Source organism: Misgurnus anguillicaudatus, chromosome 19 (genome assembly GCF_027580225.2).
Source record: "Misgurnus anguillicaudatus chromosome 19, ASM2758022v2, whole genome shotgun sequence".
Classification (NCBI taxonomy): Eukaryota; Metazoa; Chordata; class Actinopteri; order Cypriniformes; family Cobitidae; genus Misgurnus; species Misgurnus anguillicaudatus.
Window position 1 is genome coordinate 26,756,899 of NC_073355.2, and position 14,916 is coordinate 26,771,814.

Genomic DNA, 14,916 nt, shown 5'->3' on the forward strand with positions numbered 1-14,916 from the left:
CATGAAAGTTGCACAAAATTTTTTTTGTACTTTAATATTGTGTGGTAACCGTTTTATAAAAGCAATAAGGTACTCGAGGCAAGTGCTGTATCGTGAATAAGTAACGGCTGAAGGGGTTGCAGGCACTCCGCTTCGCGTTGTGCCTAACAACGCCCTTCAGCCGTTACTTATTCACGATATAGCACAGCCTCTCGTACCTTATTGCTTACATAAGTCATGATTTGTGAATTGATTTAACAAATTCAAAACGTAATACACCTCAAAATCAAATCACAACCGAATGTTAGGCTATTTGTTACTCTTTATTCTAACATTAAAGGGGACATTTCACAAGAATTTTTTAAGGTATCAAATAAATCTTTGGTGTCCCTAAATATTACATATGTGAAGTTTAAGCTAAAAAAATCATATAAATAATTTATTATATCAAGTTAAAATTGTCACTTTGTAGGTGTGTGCAAAAATGTGCTGTTTTGGGTTTGTTCTTTAACATGCAAATGATCTGATCTCTGTACTAAATGGCAGTGGCATGGTTGTATATAGTGAAGATTAAGGGGCGGTATTATCCCCTTCTGACATCACCAGGGGAACCGAATTTCAATGACCTTTTTTTTTCCACATGCTTGTGGAGAATGGTTTACCAAAACTAAATTACTGGGTTGATCTAATTCACATTTTCTAGGTTGATAAAAGCACTGGGGGCACAATTATAGCACTTAAACATGGATAAAATCAAATTTTTATTTTTCAAAAGTTTTAAATGCTTTTCTGATCATTTCTGAAGAAAGATGCAGTAATGCGCACTAACAACTAAAAAAGGATTAATATCATCATGCACAGGGAAAATATTTAGTTTTATAAGTAGCCTACTGCATGGTCTAACTTTACACGTATACACTCAAAAGTAGACTTTAATTGACCAGCCGTGGTTTGTTTTCTCAACCCATTGCTATAAAAGCATTGCAATAATTAAAGACAAGCATTAAATATCTAATTTTACTCTGAAGTATCTAACGGCCTCTATGAGTTTGTAAAGGAAAAAGGTATGCTTCAGTTCACTGGACAACCTCCAACAGCGTGTCAATGTAGATAAAATGCATTTATGTTTATTTGTCCATAGAGGGCAGTGCTGTGTTACAAAAAAAGCACATTGGACGCGTAAATGACGAAGCCTATCACTAAACAGCATTTATCCTGTGTATGTATACCTGTCCGTGTAAATAATTTTAAAACCTTGAGCTATTATGTAGTACTATACTATACTATACAATCACACATCAAGTATTTTAAACCCCGTCAGGTTTATTGTGTGTATGAACATCCTCTCATTCTCAACGTTCTCTCTTTTTCACCTCATTGACGTCATTACCTTACAACTAGAGGCGGGGCATTGGAAATGGACGTAAGTGAATATTAACCAATAACTGACCACATCCTTAGTTCAAATATGTTGTGTAATCCAATCATCTTTCAGGATTTCCACACGGAGGCGGGCCTTACCAACCTCCGTTCATTTCGCTCTTCAACTACATGGTCTTTTTTTAAAGTTCCATAGACGGTGAGAGAAGGGGGGTTGTGAGAATACCGAAATTAGGGCATTTGTAGATAGTCGTAAGACAAACAATATCAAAAGAAAAAGGGAAGGGGTATTCTTGGGTGTTTTTGCATCGTATTAACCGTTTCCTGGTTGGTGTTTAAATACGGGTAGTCAATAGCTAGCACCATCAGGCTAACGGCGGTAGCTGCTAGCGATCAACCAAACCACAAAGGAAATATAGCCAGTTAAATCTCATTTCCATAACGAAATCTTTCATACGCGTTGCCTGTTTAGACGGGTGCTTATTTTTTGAAGAATCACCAAGAACTATAAAAACGGCAGACCCGACCTGTTTCAATAAACGCGAAAAAACCCCACTAAAATGGCGGAGCCGGACAAATTAAACATTGACTCCATAATACAGCGTCTTCTGGAAGGTGAGAACTTGTTTAAATATTAACTATAATTTTTTTGCATTGATATGTCTAATATCAGCAAATATTTTTAAACGTAAGTGTGCATTGTATGTATGTTTTAATAAAATTGTAATTATATTTTATACCTATGAAAACAGCCAGAATGAACCGAGTTCTCAAGCTGGAGGAAGTGGAGCTGCGGTTGCTAACCAACCACTCTAAACTTATTTACTAAACTTTGCCAACAATCAGATTGGCCGTTTATTAAAGAGATCGAGTTAACATTTACGTACTCTGTGTTTTACATCGGTTTAAGGTTGTAAGCCGGTTTGTGTGGAGAATTGGCTTTTCAATGACTGCCTGATGGATGCTTCAGGTTTTCTAGTGATCTGTGCAATGCATTCGCCAGTCAGGATTTTATTTCTCTCGGTGTCCACTTCATATTGGCTGATTGATAAACTTTCGTTTCAGTTGGGGAAGCCCTGTCTATTTTAACCTGGCAGCAATAGGATTACTGTAACTAATGATGATGTACTTACTTAGTAGTAGAAGTGATCTTCAAAATGGCAAAAGTGGTGAAAACGTAATTATTTTGCATCGTTTACACTAAATGCATACAGTATACAGAAAGCATACAATTTCTATGTGATAGTTATATGGTGATTGATGTGAGGGAGTCTTGTCAATAGTATCAGCCTACAAATTTGGACCTTTGCCCCAATATTGTGGCTTTAACTGACTTTAGTCACAGCTTGCAGAATTGTTTTCTGATACCGTGTCTATGGTATCGGCACAAATCAGTGTTGTATTACCACTGTTGTTTAAGAACACATTTCAGTTTTGTTTTGAAGTTTGATGTTTATCACGATTACTTGGAAACAAACAGGACTGTATGTTGTCAGTGGTTTTTTTACACAGTTTTTTTACATTTATACATTTGGCAGACACTTTGGTCCAAATTGACTTGCAGTGTATTCAGTGTGTACACACTTTTTTAGTCTGGGCATCTTTTGTAATCGAATGCGTAACCTTAGAATTACTGATGCAATGCTCTACCAATTGGAATACTATTAAAGATGTGATAGTTTATAACTATTGAAGATGTAGCCTGGAGTGACAAATTGGAAATTCCTAAAAAGTTAGGATAGTTAAAAGGTAAAGTACTAAAAAAAGTACCCTTTGTACTTCATGCTTGGGGTAAACATTGTGAATCATAGTACAGATGATAGAATTAAATACTTGTGAATTTAATGGACAAAAATTTTGCTGCTCTGTCACTTAAATCCAATAGGCGAAAACACGTCATTAAAATTTCTGTTATCGCTTCCAAAATGCTGTATCATTCATGTAAAGAATTCTTTATTAAAAAGATTCAGACACGACGGCGTAAGGGGCGTGCCATCGCAATCAGATTTAAACACAGATTAACATTCATGACTAGAAATGTCAGCAAACTGGACTGAAGCAGAAATCAGGAAGCTTATCACTATTCTGAAGCAAAGATCATTCACCAGCATGACAGAACAGCACATAACATGCTCCTTATAATCTTTTCATAAACAAAAATGCACACACGTTTTTTTTCACGGATATCACGGATAATTAGGAAACTTCAAACGCTGTGGAAAAAACTACCAAGTGCAGGACTTTAAATGCGTAAAGTGCTGTTTACCGTATCTTTACAGTATGTGTGTAAATGCGTGCACAGATTCCGGAAAAACTAGTGCTGTGTTCAAAATATCGATACAAGCTCCTGACAATGTGCGCACCTTGCATAAGCAGGCTGTATGCTCTTTCTTTTCCTCTCTCAATGAGTTCAGTTTGAAAGTGCAGATATCTAAACCTAATCTGCTGCAAAGGTCGAGTCATGAAGTTAAAGTAGCGTTGCAGAAAAAAGACTGCACGTCGTCTCGTAAACAATCCATAATAAAGCTACTTCGCACATTTTGAAATCAATAAAGGGCTCTCTGCATAGGTCCTACGTTGTAGCTGTGGTGGCATAGGTTCCGTGTTGGTTTTCATTTATACTTTTGCGTCGACGTGCAAACACGCGGGTAGGCAGTATCCACGCGTGTAACCACAGTAGCAGCGCGTCAATGAAGAAGAAGCTTGGCAAGTTAACCCACAAACGAAGAAGAAACAGCAACTTGTTGTGTATGATTTGAGAAGACCAGCAATGATGGAAGTAAATAAATACCGACATTTGTTGCAATTTGAGTTAAAACAATCCTCAACTTGGCTCATCTATGTTTTCACAGTCGCAAACGGAAATAGCTATGACGCAGTTTTTTTTTACCTGACGGGAGGGGTGGTGATGGACCAATCACAGCGCTTGCGGCCTGCGAAGAACTGACGTGCTGTTACAATTTTTGCGAGGTGCACATCAGGCTACGCACAGGCTACAGATAACCTACGGCGTAGAGCTTACGCACGACTATAAATCGGGCTTAAGGCGCATGCTGCTTTATTATCCGCTCTCTTATTATACAGTCACACATTTGGGAAAAACGTAACAAAGAGCTGCAGATTTAAAGTGTGTGTCTAAGTAGGAGAAGAGATATAGAGCTACTTCAAACTATAGCTCACATTAATAATCTGATTTCTATAGAGAAATATTATTTATTCTAAGTACATGTTTATATATTCATATATTCAACATAGAAGAATTATATGAAAGAAGAATATAATACCTAGAGGGCTTGAAAAATTTCAGAATCCTCTTCGGGCTGGTTCTCTTCATATTTTGGTAGCTCGAAATGAATATAAGTATCCAGAAAAAAGACATTGTTTAATGTAGAATATTTATAAATCCTGGATTAAAATATTAAAATATTTTTTCCTCCCTAAGATAGCCTGACCGGCAGGACTTAGATATATTTTCGTAGCCTGGCAGGAATTGACAATAGCCATGCGACGTCGGGCTATCGTTATTGGGAGCCCTGGCAAGGCACTATCTTTTATAAAACTGCTTTGAAAAGACTTGAGTTCAGTACTGATTTTATGTCTTTCCCTAAGTTCCCCCAAAAGCGAATAAATCACAACTGTTACAACACTGCGTATTCAATGTACAGTAAATGTATAATGGTAATAATGTTACCAAATTCTGAACATAAATGTAATTCAAAATGGTCCTGTATCATGCGTATCGTTGTCTTTTATCGGGAAAGGTATCAGATTGTGAAATTGTTGGAGATACACAGCCCTAGGATAAACATTGGCAGTGTGAAAATTCCAGACGCATTTTCCGTAATCTCTGTGTGAAAAGGTCTTACAGGCATGCAAAACAAAAATATTGCCACGTATTTTGTGGGCCTTTTACCTTTATGTTCGGTTGGCAGCACTGTTGTGTAAACCACAGTAAAGCGATTAAAAAGCGCAGTAAAAAAACAAACAAGCCTGATAACAGCTGTATTTATCTATTTTGTAATACTGCTGTCCTTTTTTCCCCTCAAAGCTTGATGTTTCCATCTGAAATTCTGATCCTGGAGATAATGGGAAGAGCTATCTGTTCCATATAGCATAGTTTTTTTTTTGTATACTTGGCTATTGTAAAAAAAGCCAAGAGTTACATAACTCTCACCTTAACATGAACACACTGGTACCTTTTCTGAAAGGTGGTACCAGTTTATCCTGATCCCAGATCTTGCTCTGTGGAATGTTGAGACGTTATAGGTTACAAGTATAGATCCTTTCAGTTCGTAAAGTTGTGTTGGGTTCAAGGCCAACCAATGAAAATCACTTGTACTGATTTACAGGTGACATGATGGATGTTTGCATTGACTGATGCTTTTGGTTAGTTGTTGCTATTTCTGGCTCGCATCTGTTAACACTTGTCACTCTAATGTGATGTGTCAGTTGTCTTCACCTTGGGATGTCCCTCAGATTGTCTTCATTGGATTAAGTGCAAGGGTATCACCTCTGCGTCTGAGTACCTCAAGGAAAACATGGATGTCCATGTGATGCTATTTGTGTCAAACTGATTAAGGGTTAGATTGTTGACATCATGAGATTTCTCGGTGATATGGCTAGATCTAATGACATTATTTTGTATGATTTTGTGTATTTGCATTGTTCTGTGCACAATTTCCTTTTATAGTTTTTTTTTAATAGATTTTAGCACGCCTAATTTAGCACACAAACTTACCACACCTAGTTATCGTTCAAGTGGATTATTCGGTTTGTCTACCAAGAACACCCCATCTTTGTGGATGGTGTAAGTGTTTTCTGCACATCTTATCTTTTGAGTTATGAGTTTAGAATGCTCTTCCATTTGGTTGTTTTTCAACTCGCTCCGCCGCCTCCCTTATGTTTTTTTCTTCCAAGCTCTGCGATGCTTATTGGCTCCGTGACTAACTTTAGAGCAAGTGTTGTCAGAGCATTAGCCGGCTTTAATCTGGGTTTAAAGTGACGAGCGGCAGGATCCTATTTATACCCACTTTTCACTGGCTGAGCCCATGGCTTTCCGGTTTCAGTCCAGGCCCACAAATCACTCATCATCTGCTCACAACAACACTGAAGAAGACCTCAAAGGCCTCCTTTTAGGCACTCCACCCAACTGTTTGACTACACCTTTTGTACACATCTGGTCTGCATTGTCTGATAATTGTTTTCTCTTAAATTAAAATGAAATGGAACTAAAGAACAGTTAATGTCAGTATCAGTAACCAAAAACACGAAGTGGTTGTTATATAACATGGAAGTACGTGTGAAATGTTTACCTTGCAAGCAAAAGGGAGAAAACATTGTCCTGGGTTACCTTTGTGCAAACATGCAGTTTCAGACTGCATTGTTAAAGGAAACATGTTTTCAATATTTTACGATGGTCTTACCTCAGCTTGGACGAATTAATACATGCTTATCTTTTTGTAATGCGTGCACTTTTAATCTTTGTAGAGCGCCTCATGAATGTGTTAGCATTTAGCCTAGCCCCATTCATTCCTATGGCGCTCCAAACAGGGGTGAATTTAAAAGCCACCAACCACTTCCATGTTTTCCCTATTTAAAGACTGTTACATGAGTAGTTACACGAGTAAGTATGGTGGCACAAAATAAAACTTTTGTTTGGAGCCGTGGTAATGAATGGGGCTGGGCTAAATGCTAACGCATTCACGAAGCTCTGTACACAGATTAAAAGTGCACGCATTGGAAAAAGATAGGTATGTATGTTCATTTAAGTTGAGGTAAGAACATAGTAAAATATTGAAAAACGGTGGTTACCGGTACTTTCCGTAACCAGTGCTGGTGAACTTGAATAAATTTGAGTAATAATTTTAATGAAAAAAATACATTTCAGTGTAGAGCATGGGGTGATGCTGGATGTTTTTAAACAGGTGTGCAAATGCATATTTACAATGTCACACTGAACCGACAGTCATGCAGCTGTTGCTCCGTGTAAACTATCAGGTTAAATGCAGCATCTTCTGTACTGCTGAGATATAAATGACTAGAGATGGGTTGCTGATGCAAGCGTGCGCTCTCTTGCGTCTCCTATAATGCACCTTCAAAGGCTTTTGGTGGTATGATTGTTCAGTTTGTATGAAGTGTCATGTTTGTTTGTATAAAGAAGTATTAGTGTCCTTGGGGAGTAATCTATGGTTAAATCTGGACTGTTATGGATTGATTTTTGTGACTGTGCCCAAATGAGCCATTTTTCCCAAATTCTTGCACAACTGCAACTGTGAAATGTATATTTAAACTGAGCATTGCTGGCTTATCTCAGAGACTTTCTTTCAGAGGAAATCATCAGCTGGCCATGCTGACGTCTAAAAACTCTTAAGATTTCCCCTGCTGGACTGCTCTGTAAAAAGAGACAGCAATATTTCTTTTCTTAAGAGTCCAGATAAATCATAAACTCTTTCATTTTGCTGCTGCCAGCTAAATTCTCAGCACATTGTGTTATGGAGCCTGTCTAAAAGGGCATGTTTGAATGGTGCCGTAGGTCTGTGTCGTGTGAGATGACAATCTGTTTAGATCTGATCTTCCTAGAAATCTATTTAGGCTTTTTTATTCTATATTTTACTGTGCAGTCACAAGCACAGGATCTGTCCCATGTTAATAGCTGACTTGTTGGTTTTTGTCATGAATATTTGATTCTATCTTAAGCTCAACTGCATGATCATTGACAATCTGCAACAATCCCTTAGAGCATTGCGATATATATTTACCCTTTTTGTGGTTCTTAAAAGCCATGTGTTAATGTACGTGCTGGTATGAAAAACACAGAGAAACGCGTTAACTAACCTGCTGGTGTTTAGCATGGTTGGGGTGCATGTTTCAGTAGAGATACACGATACAGTGTTTCAGTGCACACAGCATCTGTGCGTCACTAGTCAATCCACAAAACCCCATGAGTCAAGTTTATCATCCTCTTGTTTATTGTCCTTGTTTTCAAGTTTTTTTATGAAACTGCCTCTGTTGCCATATTTGCTTTTTAGTTTTGGTTTGATTTCTGCTACACTCATTTTGTCCCCCTTTGTTTTTTCAGTTAAAGGCTCCAGACCAGGCAAGAACGTACAGCTGACAGAGAATGAAATCCGAGGCCTATGTCTGAAATCTCGAGAAATTTTCCTCAGCCAGCCGATTCTGCTTGAGCTTGAAGCACCACTCAAGATCTGTGGTGAGTATGTTTGTCCTATGAGGGATGAGTTCGTGTCACACATGGCTCCTGTCAACAAAGATTTTTTTTCTGTTTTACACTAGCAGTTGATTAGTATGAATTAGTATTTTTTCCATGCCTGTAAAGAGGAGACTTTAAGATATCCAGCTTCTGAGAGTTGTTGTAAGCGAGTGCAATTATCCCCATTCCCCTGTAGGTCTGCACTCACACTACACTTTATGAGCCAGACCCGAGTATTTTTGGCTCCAAGATCTATGCATGCTACCTTATCAGAGTCAGCACAGTGGAGTTTATTGTAAATGTAAGGTTATAGTTTATGTAAAGCATTTGACTTCATGCAGCACTGCGCAGAGCAGTTGACGTATGACATTACAGAAACCCAAGAGCAGACTCCACTGTAATATGCTTATAACTGTGCTAGACATATAATTTATGTCATAAACAATCAGCCTGCATAGAGCCACATGAATCAAGCGCAACTATTATTTGGGCTATTGTCAAACTATTGTTTGGTACGCTGTGACATGCAGCTGTAAGTAATCATGCTGTACGTCACAAGTGTTTTTACTGGTTGAGGGAGGCTACCAACATTTGCATAATTGACGTCAAGCTTTTAGATCCATGCTCCGGCATATTTTACTCTTATACCATTGCGCCCACCTCTGCAAGTGTACAAGTAAGTGTATCACACCTTGGTGTACCTTACAGAGTAATCACATTTGGGGTTCAAATGTACTCGGGTACGGTATGGATAGTGTGAATACACCCTTAGTGCTTTGGTTCAAGTAAATGTTTTTGAGTATTTAAGATGCCATATCAATTCGTTAAAACCTCCATCTTAATTAATAAAACCTGAACTTAAGTTGTTTTTAATTGGGTTTTCATTTTATAAGATCGTGATAACTTGGATACCTGCCTGCTAGGGCAGCACGATATGTCTGGGAAAATTATCGTTATCCAGTATATGTGATATCCATATCGCAGAGATTTGCGATAACTTGCATTTATTTTACATGTCTATCATTTGTGTGTGCATGCTTAGGGGCAAGTCACACCAAAAGCGTTTATGGCAGTTGCAGGCGCCTTTTTTGAATGATATTCTATGGGCAGGGCGGGTTTGCGCGCCGAGCGCATTGCGTTTTTTTGCCGCCTGCTGCGCACGCGTTTTTGAAGGAGCGCTGAGAGCGAAGAAGCGCCCGACGTCATTCGCGTCTTTCCATTGTCCAATCAAATGAGGGGAGAGGCGGGCCTTACGTTGTGGTGAGGGAAGTTTACAGTTGCTTTGAAGAACCGGACTCCACTCGCTCACTCTCTCCTGCGTGTTTGTGAACTTCTCACCCTCAAACAAGGTCAGAGCAAGCGCCCTCTTTTTAAAGTTTCTGCTAATATGGCAGTTAACAGCAAAAGAGCGCTCACGCTTCAATATTTGACTGACAAGACAGCTGACTCGGTGGTTGCTTAGCAATATGAAAAGCCGCGTCGGACTGTTCTTTTTTTAAAAAAGGCAGTGTGTCGCGCCTTGCGTTTGCAAGCGTTAAAAGCGCTTTTGGTGTGACTGGCCCCTTAGATTGTCCAAATTAGACCAATTAGAAGGGGCCTTACTAAATACCTGACAAGTAGGTCTTATATTGTTATACTATTGGCTAGACCACAGGCATAAAGGTGAACCTAGTGGCTCAAAGCGGAAAATAAATATGGAGTAGAGATAAGCGAGGAAAGCGACAACAACAGACTTGTGCCTAAAAGAACTAAAATGTCTGAAATAGTTTTTTGTCTTAATTAGATTTAGTTACAACAGAAGAAAATATATTACACGTTTATTCAGTATGATCATTACATATCTAAAAAGATTTAAAAAAGCAAATAAAACTAGCATTTCTCTTAGGAAAATGATATACCGCAAGAAAGAGCGTTACCGCAACATTCAACAGTTGAATCGCATATTTTTTTTCAAAATTGTGCAGCCCTACTGTCTGCAGAGACTTGCTGTTGATGCAACATAATTTTGCTTGTCATGTGGTTTAATGGATAGACAAAAGGATGCCACAAAAAGAAAAAACATACAAAATTTAAGCATGCATATCTGTAGAACTTCCTGTGTGTGTCTGTGTCTTGTCAAAATTTTTCATGTGAACGTTTATCTTCATATGCAATGTCAAAAAGTTTTTCCTATTTATTTATTTTTTAATTAACTGATGGATTTTCTGTGCAGGTGATGTTCATGGCCAGTACTATGACCTTCTTCGTCTCTTCGAGTATGGGGGTTTTCCACCTGAGAGCAACTACTTGTTCCTTGGGGATTACGTGGATCGAGGGAAGCAGTCTCTAGAAACCATCTGCCTCTTGTTGGCTTATAAAGTGAAATATCCCGAAAACTTCTTCCTGCTGCGTGGCAACCACGAGTGCGCGTCTATCAACCGTATATATGGCTTCTATGATGAGTGTAAGCATAATTACTAAATATGCTTTTTCAGGACTACATTTATTGCTTACAGTTGATGTACGTCTACTCATAATTTGGTATTTGGTGCATTAGATATGATGACAAATATTAAGAAGGTCTTCTGAAAATACTGCAGGTTTGATTACATGCTCGAAATTGTCTTTAGGTAAGCGACGGTATAACATTAAGCTGTGGAAGACCTTCACAGACTGCTTCAACTGTTTACCTGTGGCTGCCATTGTAGATGAGAAGATCTTCTGTTGCCATGGAGGTAAGTGCAGACAGGTCCTCCATCCCCATGGTAATTGTAATGTACTCTCATAACTCCTGTGTTGACATTGCAATTTCCCCGGAGAAGTTAAATGTGGCTGAAAAATATGTATCGGTTTATAACATCACTAGGAGACCATAAAGTTTGGGTCATTTGATCGGCATTAAATCAATTTTCTGAACTCTGGGGCATGCCGTGGGACTTCAGCAGAGCCCTAATAAAACAGGGTTCACTTCATTTAAACTGCACTATGGTTTATGGGGGGATATAAAAGTAATCTGGTCTGGAAGTGGAGCGTAATTGATTGGAGGTGTTTTTTGATTGTTAGAAATTCATCATTTTCTTCACAAAGAATTCCTGTGGTAAGAGATGGAAATGCAGTGTTTACTGGAAATAGAAGTCTTGTAAACACAAAGTGTTGAAGTGATGTTGAAATGATTAACTATTGATCACAGTTATAAATCCTGCATTTTCCTAATAGAAGTGTTTTTGCAAACCGCAATATTTTGTTTTCTGCTCCAGGTCTCTCGCCAGACCTGCAGTCAATGGAGCAGGTGCGACGCGTCATGCGGCCCACAGATGTACCTGACCAGGGGCTGCTCTGTGACCTGCTTTGGGCTGACCCAGACAAAGACGTGTTGGGCTGGGGAGAGAATGACCGTGGTGTGTCTTTCACCTTTGGTGCAGACGTGGTGGCCAAATTCCTTCACAAACATGACATGGACCTAATATGCAGAGCACATCAGGTTAGTATACTCACTGTGGCAGTTTTAATGCAGATCATTTATGTGTCAAGCTCAAATTTTTTCTGCCTTTGCAGGTGGTGGAGGACGGTTATGAGTTTTTTGCTAAGAGACAGTTAGTTACTCTGTTCTCCGCTCCTAACTACTGTGGCGAGTTTGATAACGCTGGGGCCATGATGAGTGTGGATGAGACCCTCATGTGTTCCTTCCAGGTAAGAGAAAAAGAGCTGCAATTTTCCACCCTCTCTCTTTCTCCACGTAGCCTATTTTAAGGCTTTTGGTTCTACTTCAGAGGCATAAAGTATGTTAGACGTAATGGATCTGGCTCATTACCTCTGTAGATTTGCATTAGATCGTTTTCTAAAGTTGTGTATTTTGCATAAGCAGTGACTATATGTCTTGTTCACTATATGTATGTGGGCGGATGGATCTATATTTGGAAGACCTAAAGGCACGCATTTGATGATGTGCGGCATCGCTTACTCTCATCTTCTGTGTTCCTTCCAGATCCTCAAGCCAGCCGATAAGAAGCTGTACTATGGAGGAGGAGGTGGAATGGGCTCAGGTCGTCCGGTCACCCCGCCGAGAAATTCAGCAAAGGGTGGAAAAGCCAAGAAATAGCACCCGCTGGACCCCTTCCCCCCCCTAACGTCCCTATCCCACAATTCCTTTCTCAACCCACTCTTTTTCTCTACCTCCCTTTCCTTTTTGTCTCCAAACAGCTATAAAGCAAAACTGTACCCAGGGTTGAAGTTCTTTTTTCTTTATCTCTTATTTTCCTCACGTAACTTTTGAAATGTGTGTTTATATACGAGACTGCGTGTGTGAGCGTCTGTTTTATTTGTTACACTCTTTGTGTTTGTCTTTCCATCTCTCCCCCCCATCGCTCATTGCCCCCATCTATCCACTTATCTCTCTGTCAGCAAGCCTCCATGTGAATGTCCAGCCAGGCTCTGGAAAAGAGTGAGACAGAGGGGGTCAAGAGCGTGTATTTTTTTTTTTTTTTTGGAAGTCCCTCACTGTTTATGTTCTGGCCCCCTGCGTTGTTTTAAACGCACAACTGCACATCCTGCATTAGTTTGAGAGCCAGTCTGAGTGTAATGTTAAACATGTATCTGCACAGAAACACACACGCAGAGAGAATGGATGTGCAGAAAAAGTGTGAGGTAGAGAGACTGTCACAGGTGCATCATTTCCATTTAGAGATCCAGTGATTTAAAAACAATCATGTTGGAACTTTTTACTTTTTTTGTAGATGGATCACAACAAAACCTTTGAAATTCTTTGCTTACTATGTGTGTTTTTTTAGTGTCTTTTTTGAAAGACAATTATCAATAAAGAGAACTTTATTTAAACATCCTGTATTTATCTTACTGTGTCACAAGTTACAACTCTTTTCCTCAGGTGTATGTTTATTTGTTAGTTTGTCTGAGAAGAACTTGAATGTAGTTTGGTCAGGATTGACCCAAATAGAGATTTGCTGAGATGGATTGAAATTGTACACCTGATTTTTTTCTGTTTGTTCTCAGCTGTCTCCTGCTTGCGTGCTGTGCCTCTAGTCTCTTTATTTATTTTTTCTCTGTGGCTCTTTTTTCAGAGCCAACAGTAAACTTAACTTTCCTCCCTTTCCCTCTGAATATGCTTCTCTTTATCTCTTGTTGTGCTTATCAATCATGTAATTTAAGGAACTACTCCTGTCTTTTCTATTGGTACTTCTCTTTTGACCATTTCCCAGTAAGCATTTTCTGTGTTTTAAAGTACTGGGCATTGTACCTACTTCCTGGATTTTGTATTTTTCTGTTGTCCTTTTCATTCACCTCCCTCCATTTCAAACTGTGTGTTTTAGTTGCCAGCCTGGATTTAAAGTTTCTCAGAGTTGTCGCTGTACTTAAGATTTAAATATAATGCTTCACAAACTCTTAAAACCAGAGGTGTTTTCAAGAGGTGATGCATTTCACAAAAACTTAAATGTTATGTGGGAATAAGGTTATTACAAAGCAATACACCAGTGCCCTCTGGTGCTTCAATGAAATACTGGCAAAGGAAGAAAAGGTTTTTTCTATACTGCCCTGCTGAGAATAATCTAGTGTGTGTGTGAAATGTATCGTGTGTTATTCAATCCTAACAACCAGAAATTAAGCAAGCTCAAATCAAATAGTTCTTAACACATGAGAATTTTTATCGTTAAGAGTGGCCTAGTTTTTGTAAATAAATGTGATGACTATGGCTTACTTGAAAATACTCAGAGATTCCATCATTAAGTTCAGGTTAAAATGTGTCTTGTCTTTGCCGATGTAATGTTTAAGTCAACATGAGAGACACTAAAAAATGATTTGGGTGATAGCAGGAAAAGTGACAATAATTTTACACAAATTATTTTGTAAATTGGCATCAACACAGTATTTGTTATAATAAAATATATTTGTTTGGTATTTGATGACCATTTAATGATCTAATATGGTCTTAACAATCACATACCATTATCATTTTATCAGTTTTGTGTTTGAGGTGTTTTATGTATAAGTTTTTTTTTTTTTGTTAATGCCCTTTCTATTATTGTTGATCTCAGCAAGACAGGTACATTTCTGCACAGCATATTTGTTTAACATCAACTATAACATTGGAATTTTAGTAGTAGAGTTATTGTTTATTGCTATTTAATGTACTTTTTTTTAATTTGTACATCTGTTTTTACTTGACAGAGTAACAGGTTATTTTTCCTCATTTTTTTTTTATAAAGCAATCAGGGATATTGTTTCTCAATGCACTGTAGTGGATGACAAACATTTTACCTGTGCCATAATGACAAATAGAACAATTAAGTTAGCCGTTTAAGATAACGAAAACTGTTTAAGAATAATAAAATGCTATTGATTTAAAACCACAAAAC

General features: G+C 38.4%; 1 protein-coding gene across 1 annotated transcript; it reads left to right on the forward strand.

Moving 5' to 3' along the window:
- The first annotated feature begins 1,487 nt into the window (after positions 1-1,487).
- ppp1caa (protein phosphatase 1, catalytic subunit, alpha isozyme a) lies at positions 1,488-13,381 on the forward strand. Its single transcript, XM_055194031.2, has 7 exons — positions 1,488-1,974; positions 8,438-8,569; positions 10,782-11,012; positions 11,179-11,283; positions 11,806-12,029; positions 12,104-12,238; positions 12,534-13,381. Exons 1-7 carry the CDS (start codon positions 1,920-1,922, stop codon positions 12,645-12,647), a joined length of 996 nt encoding a protein of 331 aa, XP_055050006.1. The 5' UTR covers positions 1,488-1,919; the 3' UTR covers positions 12,648-13,381.
- The last annotated feature ends 1,535 nt before the right edge of the window (positions 13,382-14,916 follow it).

Coding starts and splice junctions, on each gene's coding strand:
- ppp1caa (XM_055194031.2), top strand. CDS start 1,920: ATGGCGGAGCCGGACAAATTAAACATTGACTCCATAATACAGCGTCTT. Junction 11,284..11,805: donor GATCTTCTGTTGCCATGGAG/GTAAGTGCAGAC, acceptor TTTCTGCTCCAG/GTCTCTCGCCAGACCTGCAG. Junction 12,030..12,103: donor TAATATGCAGAGCACATCAG/GTTAGTATACTC, acceptor CTGCCTTTGCAG/GTGGTGGAGGACGGTTATGA.